General features: G+C 42.0%; 1 protein-coding gene across 1 annotated transcript; it reads left to right on the forward strand.

Annotated features, from left to right (window-relative positions):
* Nucleotides 1-940: 940 nt before the first annotated feature.
* On the forward strand, nucleotides 941-10,647 carry HRH4 (histamine receptor H4; the record flags this gene model as incomplete). The annotated part of the gene is made up of 5 exons (XM_066578853.1): nucleotides 941-953; nucleotides 5,773-5,928; nucleotides 7,322-7,488; nucleotides 10,199-10,508; nucleotides 10,634-10,647. Coding segments are annotated over 5 exons (660 nt in total), but the record flags the coding sequence as incomplete, so codon positions are not given.
* Between the last annotated feature and the right edge of the window lie 3,868 nt (nucleotides 10,648-14,515).

Below are 14,515 nucleotides of genomic sequence, written 5' to 3' on the forward strand. Positions count from 1 at the left end.
ATCCTTGTGGCAGCAGTATAGGAAGACCCCTGTAACATCTACGTGGCAGAAGTATAGGCAGACCCCTCTAACATTTAAGTGACAGCAGTATAGGCAGACCCTAGTAACATCCTTGTGGCAGCAGTATAGGCCGACCCCTGTAACATTTACGTCACAGAAGTATAGGCAGACCCCTGTAACAGTCAAGTGGCAGCAGTATAGGCAGACCCCTGTAACTTTCTTGTAGCAGAAGTATAGGCAGGCAGACCCCAGTAAAATTTCTGTAGTAATAGTATAGGCCAACCTCTGAAACATTGGGGTACCATGAGCGTAGGCGAAGGCCGGAAAAATTAGTCGGATAAGAGTGTAGGCGGGGGCCCGAAAAATAAGTGTACCAAGAGTATAAGTGTACCTCTGAAAAATTTATCAACCGAGAGGGCAAGTGAAACCCATAAATATTTTTTGAAAGATACAGCTCACTGTTGCTTAATTTGTAACAAAGCCTGGAGGCAGCCCTGTTGAAAAAATTGGTTCATGTTAAAGTATCAATACTTTTAAAACTTTGAAAAATTGTAAAAACATTGGTAGATGTAGATGAGCCTTTTGGGCCGCAGAAAAATTGGCCGTTCAGCGCAATGACATGTTGTTTCTGGAGGAGGAGTAGCAGGAGGAGAATTTATGTCAGAGACCGATTGACAAAGAGAAATGCCTCATTTTCCGGGTGATAGAGAGGAGTGCTTTTATCTGCGGTTGCAGCGAAAAGAATCTTTAGGTTCCACTGCTCTCCGCCGGTGGAGAAGAGAAGTCTGGGGAAATCCAGGCTTTGTTCATCTTTATGAGTGTAAGCATGTCGGCACTGGCAGTTGACAGGCGGGTACGCTTGTCCGTGATGATTCCCCCAGCTGCACTAAACACCCTCTCTGACAAGACGCTAGCAGCAGGGCAAGCCAGCACCTCTAGGGCATACAGTGCAAGTTCGTGCCCTGTGTCCAGCTTTGACACCCAATAGTTGTATGGAGCTGAGGCATCACGGAGGACGGTGGTACGATCAGCTACGTACTCCCTCACCATCTTTTTACAATGCTCCCTCCGACTCAGCCTTGACTGGGGAGTGGTGACGCAGTCTTGCTGGGGAGCCATAAAGCTGGCAAAGGCCTTGGAGAGTGTTCCCCTGCCTGCGCTGAACATGCTGCCTGATCTCCGCGCCTCCCCTGCTACTTGGCCCTCGGAACTGTGCCTTCTGCCACTAGCGCTGTCAGATGGGAAGTTTACCATCAGTTTGTCCACCAGGGCCCTGTGGTATAGCATCACTCTCGAACCCCTTTCCTCTTCAGGAATGAGAGTGGAAAGGTTCTCCTTATACCGTGGGTCCACGTCCTCTAGCCCTACCCCTACCCCTCAGCATGGTGGATTACAAATAGAGCAGACACAGAGCGGTGTAAATAATTATGGAATTATTTGCGTACAGTTGGAGGCTGACAGCGGTATTGTAACGTTAACTCCAGGCAGAAACAAAGAATACAGAAGGCTGCAAACAGGCCTAGCGGCGCAATAGTGATTCACTACAACTCCCACCAGACACACAGTAAATTTCAGACGGTCAGGGGTAGCCCAACAAAGGACCCTTTATTGTAATTTTTTTGAAAAAAGAATACAGGCTATATAGCGTGTATATGACTTTCCCTCTATCAGTGGCTGTCCCCGCACGCTGTGCGTCAAGTTGACGGCAGACACAGAGCTGTGTAAATAATTATGGAATTATTTGCGTACAGTTGGAGGCTGACAGCGGTATTGTAACACTAACTCCAGGCAGAAACAAAGAATACAGAAGGCTGCAAACAGGCCTAGCTGTGCAATAGTGATTTACTACAACTCCCAGAAGACACCCAGTAAATTTCAGACGTTCAGGGGTAGCCTAACCAAGGAGCTTTTATTTACATTTTTTTTTTAAAGAATACAGGCTATGTAGCGTGTATATGACTTTTCCTCTATCAGTGGCTGTGGCTGTACACTGTGTGTGAAGTTGACGGCGGACACAGAGCGGTGTAAAAAATTAGGGAATTATTGGCGTACAGTTGAAGGCTGACAGCGGTATTGTAACGCAAACTGCAGCCAGAAAAAAAGCATACAGAAGGCTGCAAACAGGCCTAGCTGAGTAATAGTGAAGCACTACAACTCCCAGCAGCCACGCAGTAAAATGCAGACGGTCACAGGTAGCCCTAAGAAGGAGCTTTTTTAAAAACTTTTTAAAAAAGAATACAGGGTATATAGCGTGTATATGACTTTCCCTCTATCAGGGGCTGTCGCTGTATGCTGTGCCTGAAGCTGACGGCAGACACAGAGCGGTGTAAAAAATTAGGGAATTATTGGCGTACAGTTGGAGGCTGACAGCGGTTACTGCAGCCAGAAAAAAATTATACGGAAGGCTGCAAACAGGCCTAGCTGCGTAATAGTGAAACACTACAACGCCCATCAGTCACGCAGTAAAATGCAGACGGTCACAGGTAGCCCTAAGAAGGACTGTTGGGGTTCTTGTAGACAGGATTCTACACTACCACTGTCCCTGCCTCACCAGTACTGCCCCTATACTCTGTATAATTGACTGCAGACTGAGAACGCTATAGCTGTAATAGCCTGCACAGCCCGAGATGAAAAAAAATTTTTTTGCTGCAAAACTGCTCACAGCAGCCACAACAGTAATGCACACGGTCAGATGTGGCCCTAAGAAGGACCGTTGGGGTTCTTGTAGACAGGACTCCTCTACACTACCACTGTTCCTGCCTCACTAGTACTGCCCCTATACTCTGTATAATTGACTGCAGACAGAGAACGCTATAGCTGTAATAGCCTGCACAGCTCGAGATGAAAAAAAGATCTTTTGGTGCAAAACTGCTCCCAGCAGCCACAACAGTAATGCAGATGGTCAGATGTGGCCCTAAGAAGGACCGTTGGGGTTCTTGAAGACGCTAACACTCTCCCTATAGCACCAGCAGCACCCTCCCTAATCTCTGCCAGTGTGTGTCTGAGGCGAGCCGCGGGCGGGACCGCTTTAAGTACTCAGCGGTCAATTGATCTCACCAGTCACTCACTGCAGGGGGGTGGGATAGGGCTGGAACGTCACAGGAGGAAGTTGTAATGCCTTCCCTGCATGTCTTTTGGCCAGAAAATGGCGCTAAACATGCAGGGAAGGAAATGGAATTGACTCGAGTACCGCGTGGTGCTCGTCTCGAGTAACGAGCATCTCGAACACCCTAATACTCGAACAAGCATCAAGCTCAGACGAGTATGCTCGCTCATCTCTAAACAATACCTATGCAACGCCACACAGATGAGGGGTGAATGCCCCTCATCAGCGTGCAATAGGTTTCTGACTTGGCTAGTTAGGGTCCTATAGACTTGCTGCACACTGATGAGGGTCAATCACCCCAAAACAGCTGTCTGTGTATGGATTCTGGCTTTATTGTACAATTCCCAGTCATTGTTACAAGACTTGTTTAAAGAGTCTAACATTGACTTACAGGAATTCTGTTTTCCAATAGGTGGCATTGCAGAGGTATTGGTCCATCCACTATTTTGCATATCTCGCAGAGGAGCATGGATGGCCTTATAAGTTTCCTCACACACCTTCCAAGTGCTCTCCTTAAGAAAAAATGATACCCTTCCTGACCTACACTTCAAAAGCATATCATAAATCCACCCTTTCCTCACTATGGAGACATCAAAAACTCTTACTGTTGCATCTATAGGATATGGACTAGAGCAATGGTTTAGACAATCATTCATCCGGTTTTAGTCCCGTAAGCATAACCTATCGTTATTGCAGAGGAGGAAATGTTAATTAGCAGCCAAGAGGTTAAAGTGACCCTCCAGTCTCAGACAATCCAAGATAGCTGCACCACTATTCTGACTACCATTTGCACACTGTGTATCTGTAGACTTAGAAACTATACTCTGCTCTGATTTGCCAGCACTGCTCATGTGAGTAGCACTAGCCAATCGGAGCAATGTGTAGTGTCTGAGACTAACAATGCGCAGTGTACATCAGGTAGTCAGAGAAGCGATGTGGTACTGGTGCATCTTGTCTCCACCGGTAGAATTGGTGGAGACATGGGTTGGCCTGGTTGAGTTATAGGGGAGGGACAGGTGACGCCCACAACAGCGGATTGGCTGATACCTGTTCATCTGCGCTCCTGGCCACTGCTGTGAGTCTCCCCCCAACGGCCTGCAATGTCCACTCCCAACCCCGCTGTCACTTGGCACGCCGTTCGGCCATCATCATCCCTCACAGCTTGTGTCACTGTCTCAGCCGTACTTCCATAATTTTCCCTCAAGCCCGCTGTCACTCGCCCTCCACTCTGCCTTGTCCCATCCCGATTCCTGTGCTCTGTGTGTGCTCCCCACTGGGTCTCTCCTCCTGCCTCGTGTTTTTCACCCCTCCACCTCTCTCCTTTGTCCCCTCCCGGCTCCTGCACATTCAGTTTCCTCGCTGCCGTCCCATTTGCGCTGGAATCTGTGCTCCGGTCCTCCTCCTGCTCCACTCTCCCTTGTCCCCTTCGCGCTGTCAGTCTTGTCGCCGCCGCCTCATCTGCGGTGAAGTCTGTGCTCCGTTCCTTCTCCTGCACCGCTGAAGCCGGCCCCGCTCTGGCCTTTACCCTGCGCTGCTGTCAAGTTCAGGTACATAAGCTGCGGATCACCTCCGCTCTGGTCCCCCGCTGTCACTCTTGCCGCTGCCTACTTTCTCTGCTGTAATGTCTCCTCGCTTTCTGTCTCGGCTCTGTGTAGAGCCAGTGTAGAGGTAGCCAATCATCAGCTGTGGGCGCTCCCTATAACTCCACCAGCACATACCCATGTCTCCACCCATAGTTCTGGTGGAGACAAGATGCACCAGTGCCAAGCGATGCAACCATCATGGATTGCCCAGGACTGGAGGGTCTCAAATAGTAATAGACAACACAGATGTAAACCCCAACCTTACATACAGCATTATTAAATATAATTTTTTTTGTTATTTATAGTGATTCTTAAACACAAAAAATAAACCTGGAAGTTGAAAATAAGTTTAGCCTGAAAACTTTTCATATTGATCATAAATTAAAACATTTTATTTACTGACGTTCAAAAATATTTCCTATGGCCGATATATACTGTAGCTATAGTATTGTGTTAAGATTCTGTTAACTTGTAGTCTGATATAATTACATATTCTGCAATTGCACTATTTAAATTTTGTTTTCTTTTTAACATCGTAGGAAATCCCAACTGGAAAGATTTAATTATAAAAAAGGAAAATTGATTGGGGAATCCAAACCCTTCAGGGCATGGAAACCTGCTGTCTGTTCTCTATTGAAAGCTGTGAGTACGTTGGTTTGGGAGTACGGATTGTCTAGGGACCTAAATTCCATTTTGTTTTTTTCTTTGTTGCTTATACTATTAGTACATGCAAAAAATGTGCACATTAAGCTGTACTAAAAATTGGAAGCACTTATGTGAACGTCTTGAATACAGTTATTTGCGTAGGTGAGCAGCTGCCAGATGCTACAGGATCCGAACAATGGAACCTTCACCCATAGGAATATGCTACTGTATATATTACCACTTGCTCCAGGACAGGTAATTGAGTATATCACCCGTCTGAGGTGCACATCTGATCCCTCACATCTCCACGCAGCACAGGCTACTTATATTTTCATTTCAGGATGAAATTAATGTTAACCTTTTCAAGAAATCTTAATGCCATCAGTTTTACAAATTCATCTTTTAGGCTTGAACAAAAAGCAATATTTAGGTCGCAAGGCGTAACTATTCTATTAATTATGCTAATCTCCATGTTAATCTTTATCACCGTTCTGGGCAACAGTTTTGTCATTGCAGTTTTTCTAGAAAACAAGCGGCTTTGGAGCAGGAGTAATTTCTTCCTTTTAAATTTAGCTATTTGTGATTTTTTCATAGGTGAGAAACATTCTATTCTATGAAATCTATCTATATACTGTTTAGATTATACACAGTGAAACGTCTTTGCAACAGCCGTCCAAAACCGATGGAAAGAATGATCTTCTAGAAGGGTCAATATACAAAGACTAAGGGACAATCTGCTCTAGATCATGGATGGACTTCTCAAAGTGGGGTCTACTTCTATGTTCATTTTACCCTGTTTTAGGAATAATTTTGTTTGATTTTTTTTCTTTTTTTTAACAAGTTCAATGCGCAAGTACTAATGTGAATGTAGTAGAGTGAAGAACTGAGTTTTCTGTCAGTCTATACTGTGATTGGCTGGATTTTGGAAGTTCCAATTGAATTTCTGATGTTGGAAGATGGTTACATACACACAATCCTTTATATCTTAAAATGTGGCCATGTTCTGATTTAATTAACCAATATGAATGACAGTTATGAGAGAATTATTATCAGACATGAAGGTTGTCTAGAGTATAGAGATGAGCGCGCGTACTCGGTTCAGGTGTTTTTGCACTCGAGCACCGCTTTTTCAGAGTAACTGACTACTCGGACGAAAAGATTCGGGGGCGCCGGTGGGTGGGGGGCGGCGTGGTGGAGGGGGCGTAGCAGTGGGGAACAGGGGGGAGCTCTCTCTCTCTCCCCCCACTCCCCTCTACAACCCCCCGCTCACCCCCGGCGCCCCCCGAATCTTTTCATCCGAGTAGTCAGTTACTCGGAAAAAGCGGTGCTCGAGTGCAAAAACACCCGAACCGAGTACGCTCACTCATCTCTACTAGAGTACCATTATTAGAATATGGTTACTAGATCTAGATGATTTCTTCAGGTTTGAGAGAATTTTCATATAGATGAGTTGGATCTTTCTGGGTGAACGTTATTATTTTACCTACTTATAAGATGGCAGGAGGGCTATCAAGCTGTGCTCTACTTGCTACAAACATGTAAGGGTGCTTGTTTATGGAAAGGTCCTCATCCAAAAGCTCTTTTGGTGGTCAGAACACCTTGATGTTTTAGGGTCAAGTTAGGCCGGATTCACATCTGCAGCAGAACCTCTGGTCGGAGGTTCCGTCGCAGATCCAGCTCAAAATACTGGAAGAAAAAGCCTACCGTCCAAAAGCCGGGCACCTGAGCGGAATCAAAACGGACCCCTATTATAGTCAATGGGGTCTGTTCGGCGCTATTTGGCTCCATCCTTAGACGGAGCCATTTGGCCACGGGGATATCCCTTTTCTGCTCCGCAAATAGAGTAGGAAAGTGGAACCCCAAGCACAGGTATGAAAACACTCTTACACCAATATAAAATAAATACAGATGCAGCAGTGAACTAAAGTTATCATTTGGGTGCACCATAAATATTAAGTATTAACATGGATCATTGTGTATTGCGCAGGAGCATTCTGTATCCCATTGTATGTGCCTTACATCTTCACTGGGAAGTGGATACTAGGAAAATTCCTCTGTAGGTTGTGGCTAGTCGTTGACAATCTGATGTGCACGGCCTCCGCCTTTAATGTTGTTCTTATTAGTTATGATCGATTTCTGGCCGTCACTATGGCTGTAAGTAAAACTTTATTTTACATTCTGGTATAACAAATTTCATGGTGTTAATAGCCGATAATTAAGATATAATGTAAATGGGTACATTATAATGTTAAAGAGCATTTTCTCTTAAACAAACACTTAGGTTATTGTTTTTTCTATTCAGCCATTTTTTATATATGTTGATCCTCAACATAGATTACAGATGTTGTGAGACGACCACTGTTGGGTACTATTGCTGCATTCACAACACTTAACCAGTTTTCCATAACCCCTATATGGTATGTGCATCTGCGCTGCATTGCATGGAATTATGGATGCAATAATAAATGAGAAGGTGGATATTTTCTTAAAATAAAACATGTAATTACCGTGCTTTTTGGACTATAAGAAGCATCTCAGGTTTAGGTAACGAAGTAGGAAAAAATATTTCACACTAATTAAAATTTTCCTGGTGGTCTAAGGAAGTGAAGGGGTCAATACCAGTACCTTTGATGGTCTAGGGTAGTGTCTCCTTTTTTAGTATTCTAGTGTAGGTGACAGAGTTGATACCTAAAATTCTGCTCTAATTTAACTTAGCGTGTTCTCATTTTTTAACTATTGAAACGAACTGCAACGGCACATGTGAGCAGCTTATTACATTTTCCTATCCATTTAAATGTCTATGTAATGTCTATGTAATGTGTCTGCTTGTCCAGCTTGTCTTGCTTTATCCTTTTTGCTGCACTGTATTTTTTTTGTTATTTTTAAGACATTTTCTGAGTATTTTTTAAATGGTGCTGGCAGTGCCCAAAACCCATAAACTCAGTGCCTGCAGCTCCAGTACCACATCTCCATTCAGATCTATTGGCAAGCTGCACAATCGGCCTTGAACGTCACAGACTGCTGCAGATCAATCACAGATGGACCACCAAGGTCTGTGATTGGCTACAGCAGCCTATAATGTTCCATAAACAAACTGAAACAGACTGCCAGCCGGGAAAGCAGAGATGGGGCACTGGAGCTCTGAGGATCCAGGAGGGGTGAGTTCGCCTTTTTATTATTCTGGAGCCTGGCCAGTACAGTTTTAAAAAAAAAATTATATGGAAAACTCCTTTTTTTTTTATTTTTGTTTTATTCAAGATATTGCAAAGTTAGTACAAGGAACATAATTCTGCATAGTCCATACAATTTTTTTTTCTCATACATATAAAAAATAGAAGAGAAAAGGATTTCTTTTCCCTTTTAGGATGACAGGAAATGGAACAAAATCTGGTAACATGAATTGCAATAAACAGTTCAATAAACATATTGGCTTCTGTATATTCTTATCTTTTAGCGTGTGATGCATTATGTATCTGTTTCTGTACACCAGTTTATAGTGTTTGGTGTGAATCGAGCCAAGGACCCCTTATTTTTTGGAATTTATTGGGACATCTCCTGTGTTGATATATTATTGTTTCGTGAGGGATTATTGCATCCACCAACCTCACCCAGCCCTAGACAGAAGGCGACTCCACAGCCATCCACTTCATAGCAATCACCTTCATGGCCGGGAATAAGACTTCCCTAAGGAAGATCCGGGTATAGTGCGGCCATAGTTCCCCATCCACTAGACCTAATAGCGCTATCTTCGGGTCCAAATTGAGGGAGAAGGCTAGTTTGAAAACTCCTTTAGGTATTTTTTTTACTCCTTCTTTGACATGCTACACACATCACAGCAATGCTACATATACAGCTCAAGTACAGACACACAGCAGTGCTACATATACTGACACATGATGGTGAAATCAGAAAGGTCCTTCGAACCTCTATTACTGTACTCTGCTGTTCTCTGCTCAGGAGGACCTGCAAGACTGTATAAGACGCAGGCACTTTTTAGCAAGGCTTTGTCTTGCTAAAAAGTGTATCTTATATTCTAAAAAATACGTTATATGAAATTAGGCAATACTTATAATACTGTCACTTCAGCTAGGTGGCACATCTACTAATTGTAGGGCTCCAGAGTCACCACATATTGAGGATAGCTTGTTAGCCAGTTATGTAAAAGGAAGCAATAGTATGCAGTAGTCATATTAGAAAAATAAGAGAGATACAGATACTATACATTCATGTAACAGTACTTTGGTGTAATAGACTGTTTAACTTCTCTATTAAAATGCTTCCCTTTATCTTAATATTGAGATGTTGCATTACTTTCCCTGTATACAGGTAGGGTATCAATTCTCCTTAAAGAGAGAGAGATTTAAAAGGCCATCCATGTAGGTAGCCCTTGAGGGTTTTGGATCTCTACAGTCAAGTCTCCAACTAAGCTATTTATTCATTGACACTAGTGTGACACTTAGTAATGTTCGGTTATCTGGATTGATATTAATTTATATACTTCGCTGAATTTTAAAAAAAATATATATATTTAATAAAGGTTATATTTTAGTTTACTTTCCCTTCGGTGATTTCTAGTTTTTTCTTTTGGGAATTTTTCTGCCAATGGTGATTAGCTTTATAACAATGACTGGGAATTGTAAGCCAAAGCCAGAATAACCATGCACAGACAGCTGTTTTGGGGTGTTTGCCTCTCATCAGGTTTCTGGCTAGGCTGGTGAGAGGCCTTTAGACTTGGGTCAGGAAGGAGGTCTGCTCTCCTTAAGGAGAACACCTGGAAGGTGTGTGAGGATATTTTTTTCCTGTATTAAGACAGTTACAATACTTATTATGCAGGTGTAATAGTTTGTGTTCTTCCATTGTTTAGGTTGTATATCACACTCATCAGCAACAACATTGCAAGACGGTTCTTAGGATGGCTGCAGTCTGGGTATTGTCATCTCTTCTATACAGCCCTGCCATTCTTTTCTGGGACTACTTTGTTAGTGACAACGCCATTCCTGAGGACCTTTGTCTCCCGTCATACTACTACAGCTGGCACTTTCTACTGGCAGTCTCCTCTTTTGATTTTTTACTTCCTCTGTTAAGCATTTTGTTCTTTAACTTGAGCATCTATTGGAATATTAAGAAAAGAAGCAGAAAGAAACGGAAAGCTTCAGTTTTAACAATTAGCTCAAGTAAAGGAGAAATATTACAAACACAGTATGTTGTATCAGGGCAGCTCGTTCACTCTGAACAAACGGGTTTAGGATTATCAAAAATCAAGATAACTGTCCAACCAATTCTTCAATGCTCTTCTCAGATACCGAAACCTAATGGGTTACAGGGTGATAAGACAACACAGAGAAATATTCACATTATTAAATTGTCCCATGACAAAAAAATTGCCAAATCTCTCTTGGTCTTGGTTTGTGTATTTTGTATTTGTTGGGCTCCTTACTCACTTCTTACGACTACTCGGGCTGCCTGCCATGATTACTGTCTTGCATCTTATTGGTATGAAATTACATTTTGGTTGCTGTGGATTAATTCGACAATTAATCCTATTATCTATCCTCTATGCCATACGGGTTTTAGGAGAGCCTTTATCAAAGTCCTTTACAAGTATATAGGAAACGCCAAATAGTTTTCATGAACATCGGCATGAACAATGACTTGTGTTTGGCTCAAAAAGTCATATTAACTGTTAACCAATGGAAACAATGAACCATTTAGGAAAAGTGATGGACTGTGATACACCCTTCTAAATAAGGATTTTTATATTAACACTTAAAGAACATTACATTTCTGTTTCCTCTTGACCTGGTCGTTGACATTCAACTTCTTCTGGTCCAGTGTTCTCTAAAAAAACCCTAAATGTTAGTATCTCAACTATATTGAGCTATATGTGTATTCTCCCCCTATTTCATGCCAGAGCTGGCGCTCCTGTCTGTAACCTCTGGTCCACTATCTCAGCTCAAATAGGGTCTGCTCCGACACTTTATTATGGCAATGAGACAGATTATTCCTAGATACTGGAGACAGTGTCGAAATCCAGAGAATAGTGTGATTGGAGGTCATGGACTCCTTGAAATACATGAAGGAGCTCAGGTGTAGCAAGCTTGAAACAGAATACGTAAACTTTTATGCTACTTGGGCTGTATGGGTGGAGTTCTAAGATGCCCCCTCTCTCCACTGTTGGCTGAGGAGTGGAACGGTCTCATGAGAAATAATATATGGAAACTTGGAGAAAACTTCATAACTAAGGAACGGTCGATGATCCCTGGGTACTTTATCCCCTATAAATTCCCCCTTTCCCTCCCCCATTTTTTTCCTTCTCTTTTTTTCCCCTGCCTTTTTTCTGTTTTTCTTCTCATCTTCTTTAGCTTTCTTAGCTAATCTAATACATTTTTGGTATGCTTTTGGATTGAATAAGTAATAAAAAAGGAATAGTGCTATGTCCGCTGGGCGCTGTTCAGGGAGTTATCACAGCCTAGTAGCAGGGGGGCTGGCCAGACGGGTGTTCATTGGGCACAGCATAGGTTAGCAGATAAATGTTTATTGCTTATTTTTCTATACACACATACAGGAAAGTGAAACATTCATTGCAACGGAAGGAGACATCAAGCCAAGTAATGTTATATATGACTGTAAATTGTCCTGTACTTCCACTCAGACTGTAATTTTTTTGTCTTTTTCTCAAAAATAAATAAATAAATAAAATCCTTTTGAACATAAAACCCCCTAAAGTACATTCATTGTTAGTGGGTCATGCTCTTGAGTTGGTTTATGCTGTATGGATCCTAATGAGAGTCCCTATCATACCATAGAGCACATTTTTATTACAATGAGTGTTACCTTCTACATTCCACGCTAACCAGGTCTCTACTTCATCATTTAATTTACACCCTTTTTTCTACCTTTACTCTCTTACTTTATTTTTTTTTTGTTACAGTGGGCACAGCTAGGTTATCATTATAGAACCCTAGTTCCCAAAAAGTTGGGACGCTGTATAAAATGTAAACGTAAAAAAAGTTTGCAATGATTTGGAAATCTCATTTAACCATATTGTATCCACAATAGAACACATATCAGATGCTGAAAGTGAGACTCTTTTCTATTTCATCTGAAAAAAAATTAACCTATTTAGAAATTGATGGCAGCAACACATCTCAAAAAAGTTGGATCAGAGCCATGTCTACCATCATATAGCATTCCCCTCTTCTTTTTATAACATTTTGTAAAGGTCTGAGAAGTGACAAGACAAATTGCTGGAGTTTTCAGAGATGAACGTTATCCCATTCTTGTCTGATGTAGGATTCTAGCTGCTCAACAGTCCTGGGCCGTCTTTGCCAGATTTTTTTTCATAATTCGCCAAATGTTTTCTATTGGTGAAAGGTCTGGACTGCAGGCGGCCAGTTCAGTACCCGGACTCGTCTTCTGTGAAGCCATGCTGTTGTGATGGATGCAGTACATGGTGTAGCATTATCTTGCTAAAGTATGCATGGCCTTCCCTGGCAGAGATATTGTCTGGATGGTGCTTTCCAAAAAGAATAATACATTTTGATTCACTTGACCACAGAACAGTTTTCCATTTTAAATGAGTTTTGGCCCAGACAAGATGACAGTCTTTCTGGATTATGTTGATATATGGCTTCTTCTTTGCATGATGCGGCTTTAACTTGCATTTGTGGATTGCACAGAGAACTGTGTTCACAGTCAGTGATTTCTAAAAAGTATTCCTGAGCCCATGCAGTGATTTGCATTACAGAATCATGCCTGTTTTTAATGCAGTGACGCCTGAGGGACAGTAGATATCAAGCATCCAATATTGACCATCAGCCTTGTCCCTTGTCCACATGAATTTCTTCAGATTCTCTGAATGTTTTAACTATATAATGTACTGTACATGGTGGAATATTCAAAGTCTTCACAAATTTTTGTTGAGGAACATTTTTCTAAAATTGTTCCATAATTTTCAGATGCAGTTTTTCACAGATTGGTGAACCTCTGACCATCTTAACTTCAGAGAGACTCTGCCCTCTCTAACATTCTCTTGTTATACACATATGACTTAGTAAAAAATTGACACTCCAGCTGTTTTCCATTAGTACCACTTACTTTTCCAGCCTTTTGTTACCCATGTCCCTACCTTTTTGACATGTGTTGCTGTCATTAATTTCTGAATGAGTTATTTTTTAAAATAAAATAGAAAAATGTCCCGCTTTCACCTTCTGATACGTGTTCTATATCCTATTGTGAATAAAATACGGTTATATGGGATTTCCAAATGATTGCATCATTTTTTTCTTTACATTTATTTACATTTTAAACCATGTCCCAACTTTTTGGGAATTGGGCTTGTACATAAATCCCGACCATTCATCTTAAGTAAATATTATCTGAAACCATTGTATTGTCTACATATCTTTTACATGCAATTCTTTTAACCTGCATTGTCAAATATGGAGCTCTTTGTATTAACTGTGAAATGTCTGGATTGTTTTTAGCTCTCTTAATTTTCTATTTTGTCATATTCAATTGTTTTATATTTTAATATGTAATAAAAAAAAACCATTGAATCATAAACTTCTTTTTGCAGTTTTGTGTATTTCTACTCAAGACCTCATGCACAAGGGCGTATTTTTGCTGTGGAATCCAGGGCGGACGTCCACCTCTGGGTTCCACAGCACTAACCCTCCATAGCATGCTAAGGCAAAGAGATTTTTCATGCCCACAAGTGTAAATCAATTGCGATTTCCGCTCTCGGATGAAAAATCGCAGCATGCTCCATTTTCCTGTGGTTTCCGCACAGATGGCTTCCATTGAAGCTAATGAAAGCTTTCTGACCCGTAGCCCGTCCGCAATTGTCATTCCAGACTGGCCACGGATTCGGCGGGAAAAGCAGGAGTTAAAAAAAAATCTTTACTGCAAATGTCCAATGGCGAGCTGTGTGCACCATCTGCAATGCAGAGAAGTCGGAAGAAGACAGGTCCACGCGGACACCAGCGAAGAAAGCCATCTGCACACACAGGTATGCAGGGTCACCCGCTGCGGTCAGGGTCGGATTCCGTGCGGGATTCCGCAGGTGGATTGCAGACCTGCCATGCACATAAGGCCTAAGTCAAATAAGACAGGAATCCACAAACATGCAGCACACAGTATCTGTAATCATAGAAATCTCCCTCAAATCTTCTTACATGGA

The sequence above is a fragment of the Eleutherodactylus coqui genome, chromosome 9 (genome assembly GCF_035609145.1).
Source record: "Eleutherodactylus coqui strain aEleCoq1 chromosome 9, aEleCoq1.hap1, whole genome shotgun sequence".
NCBI lineage: Eukaryota > Metazoa > Chordata > Amphibia > Anura > Eleutherodactylidae > Eleutherodactylus > Eleutherodactylus coqui.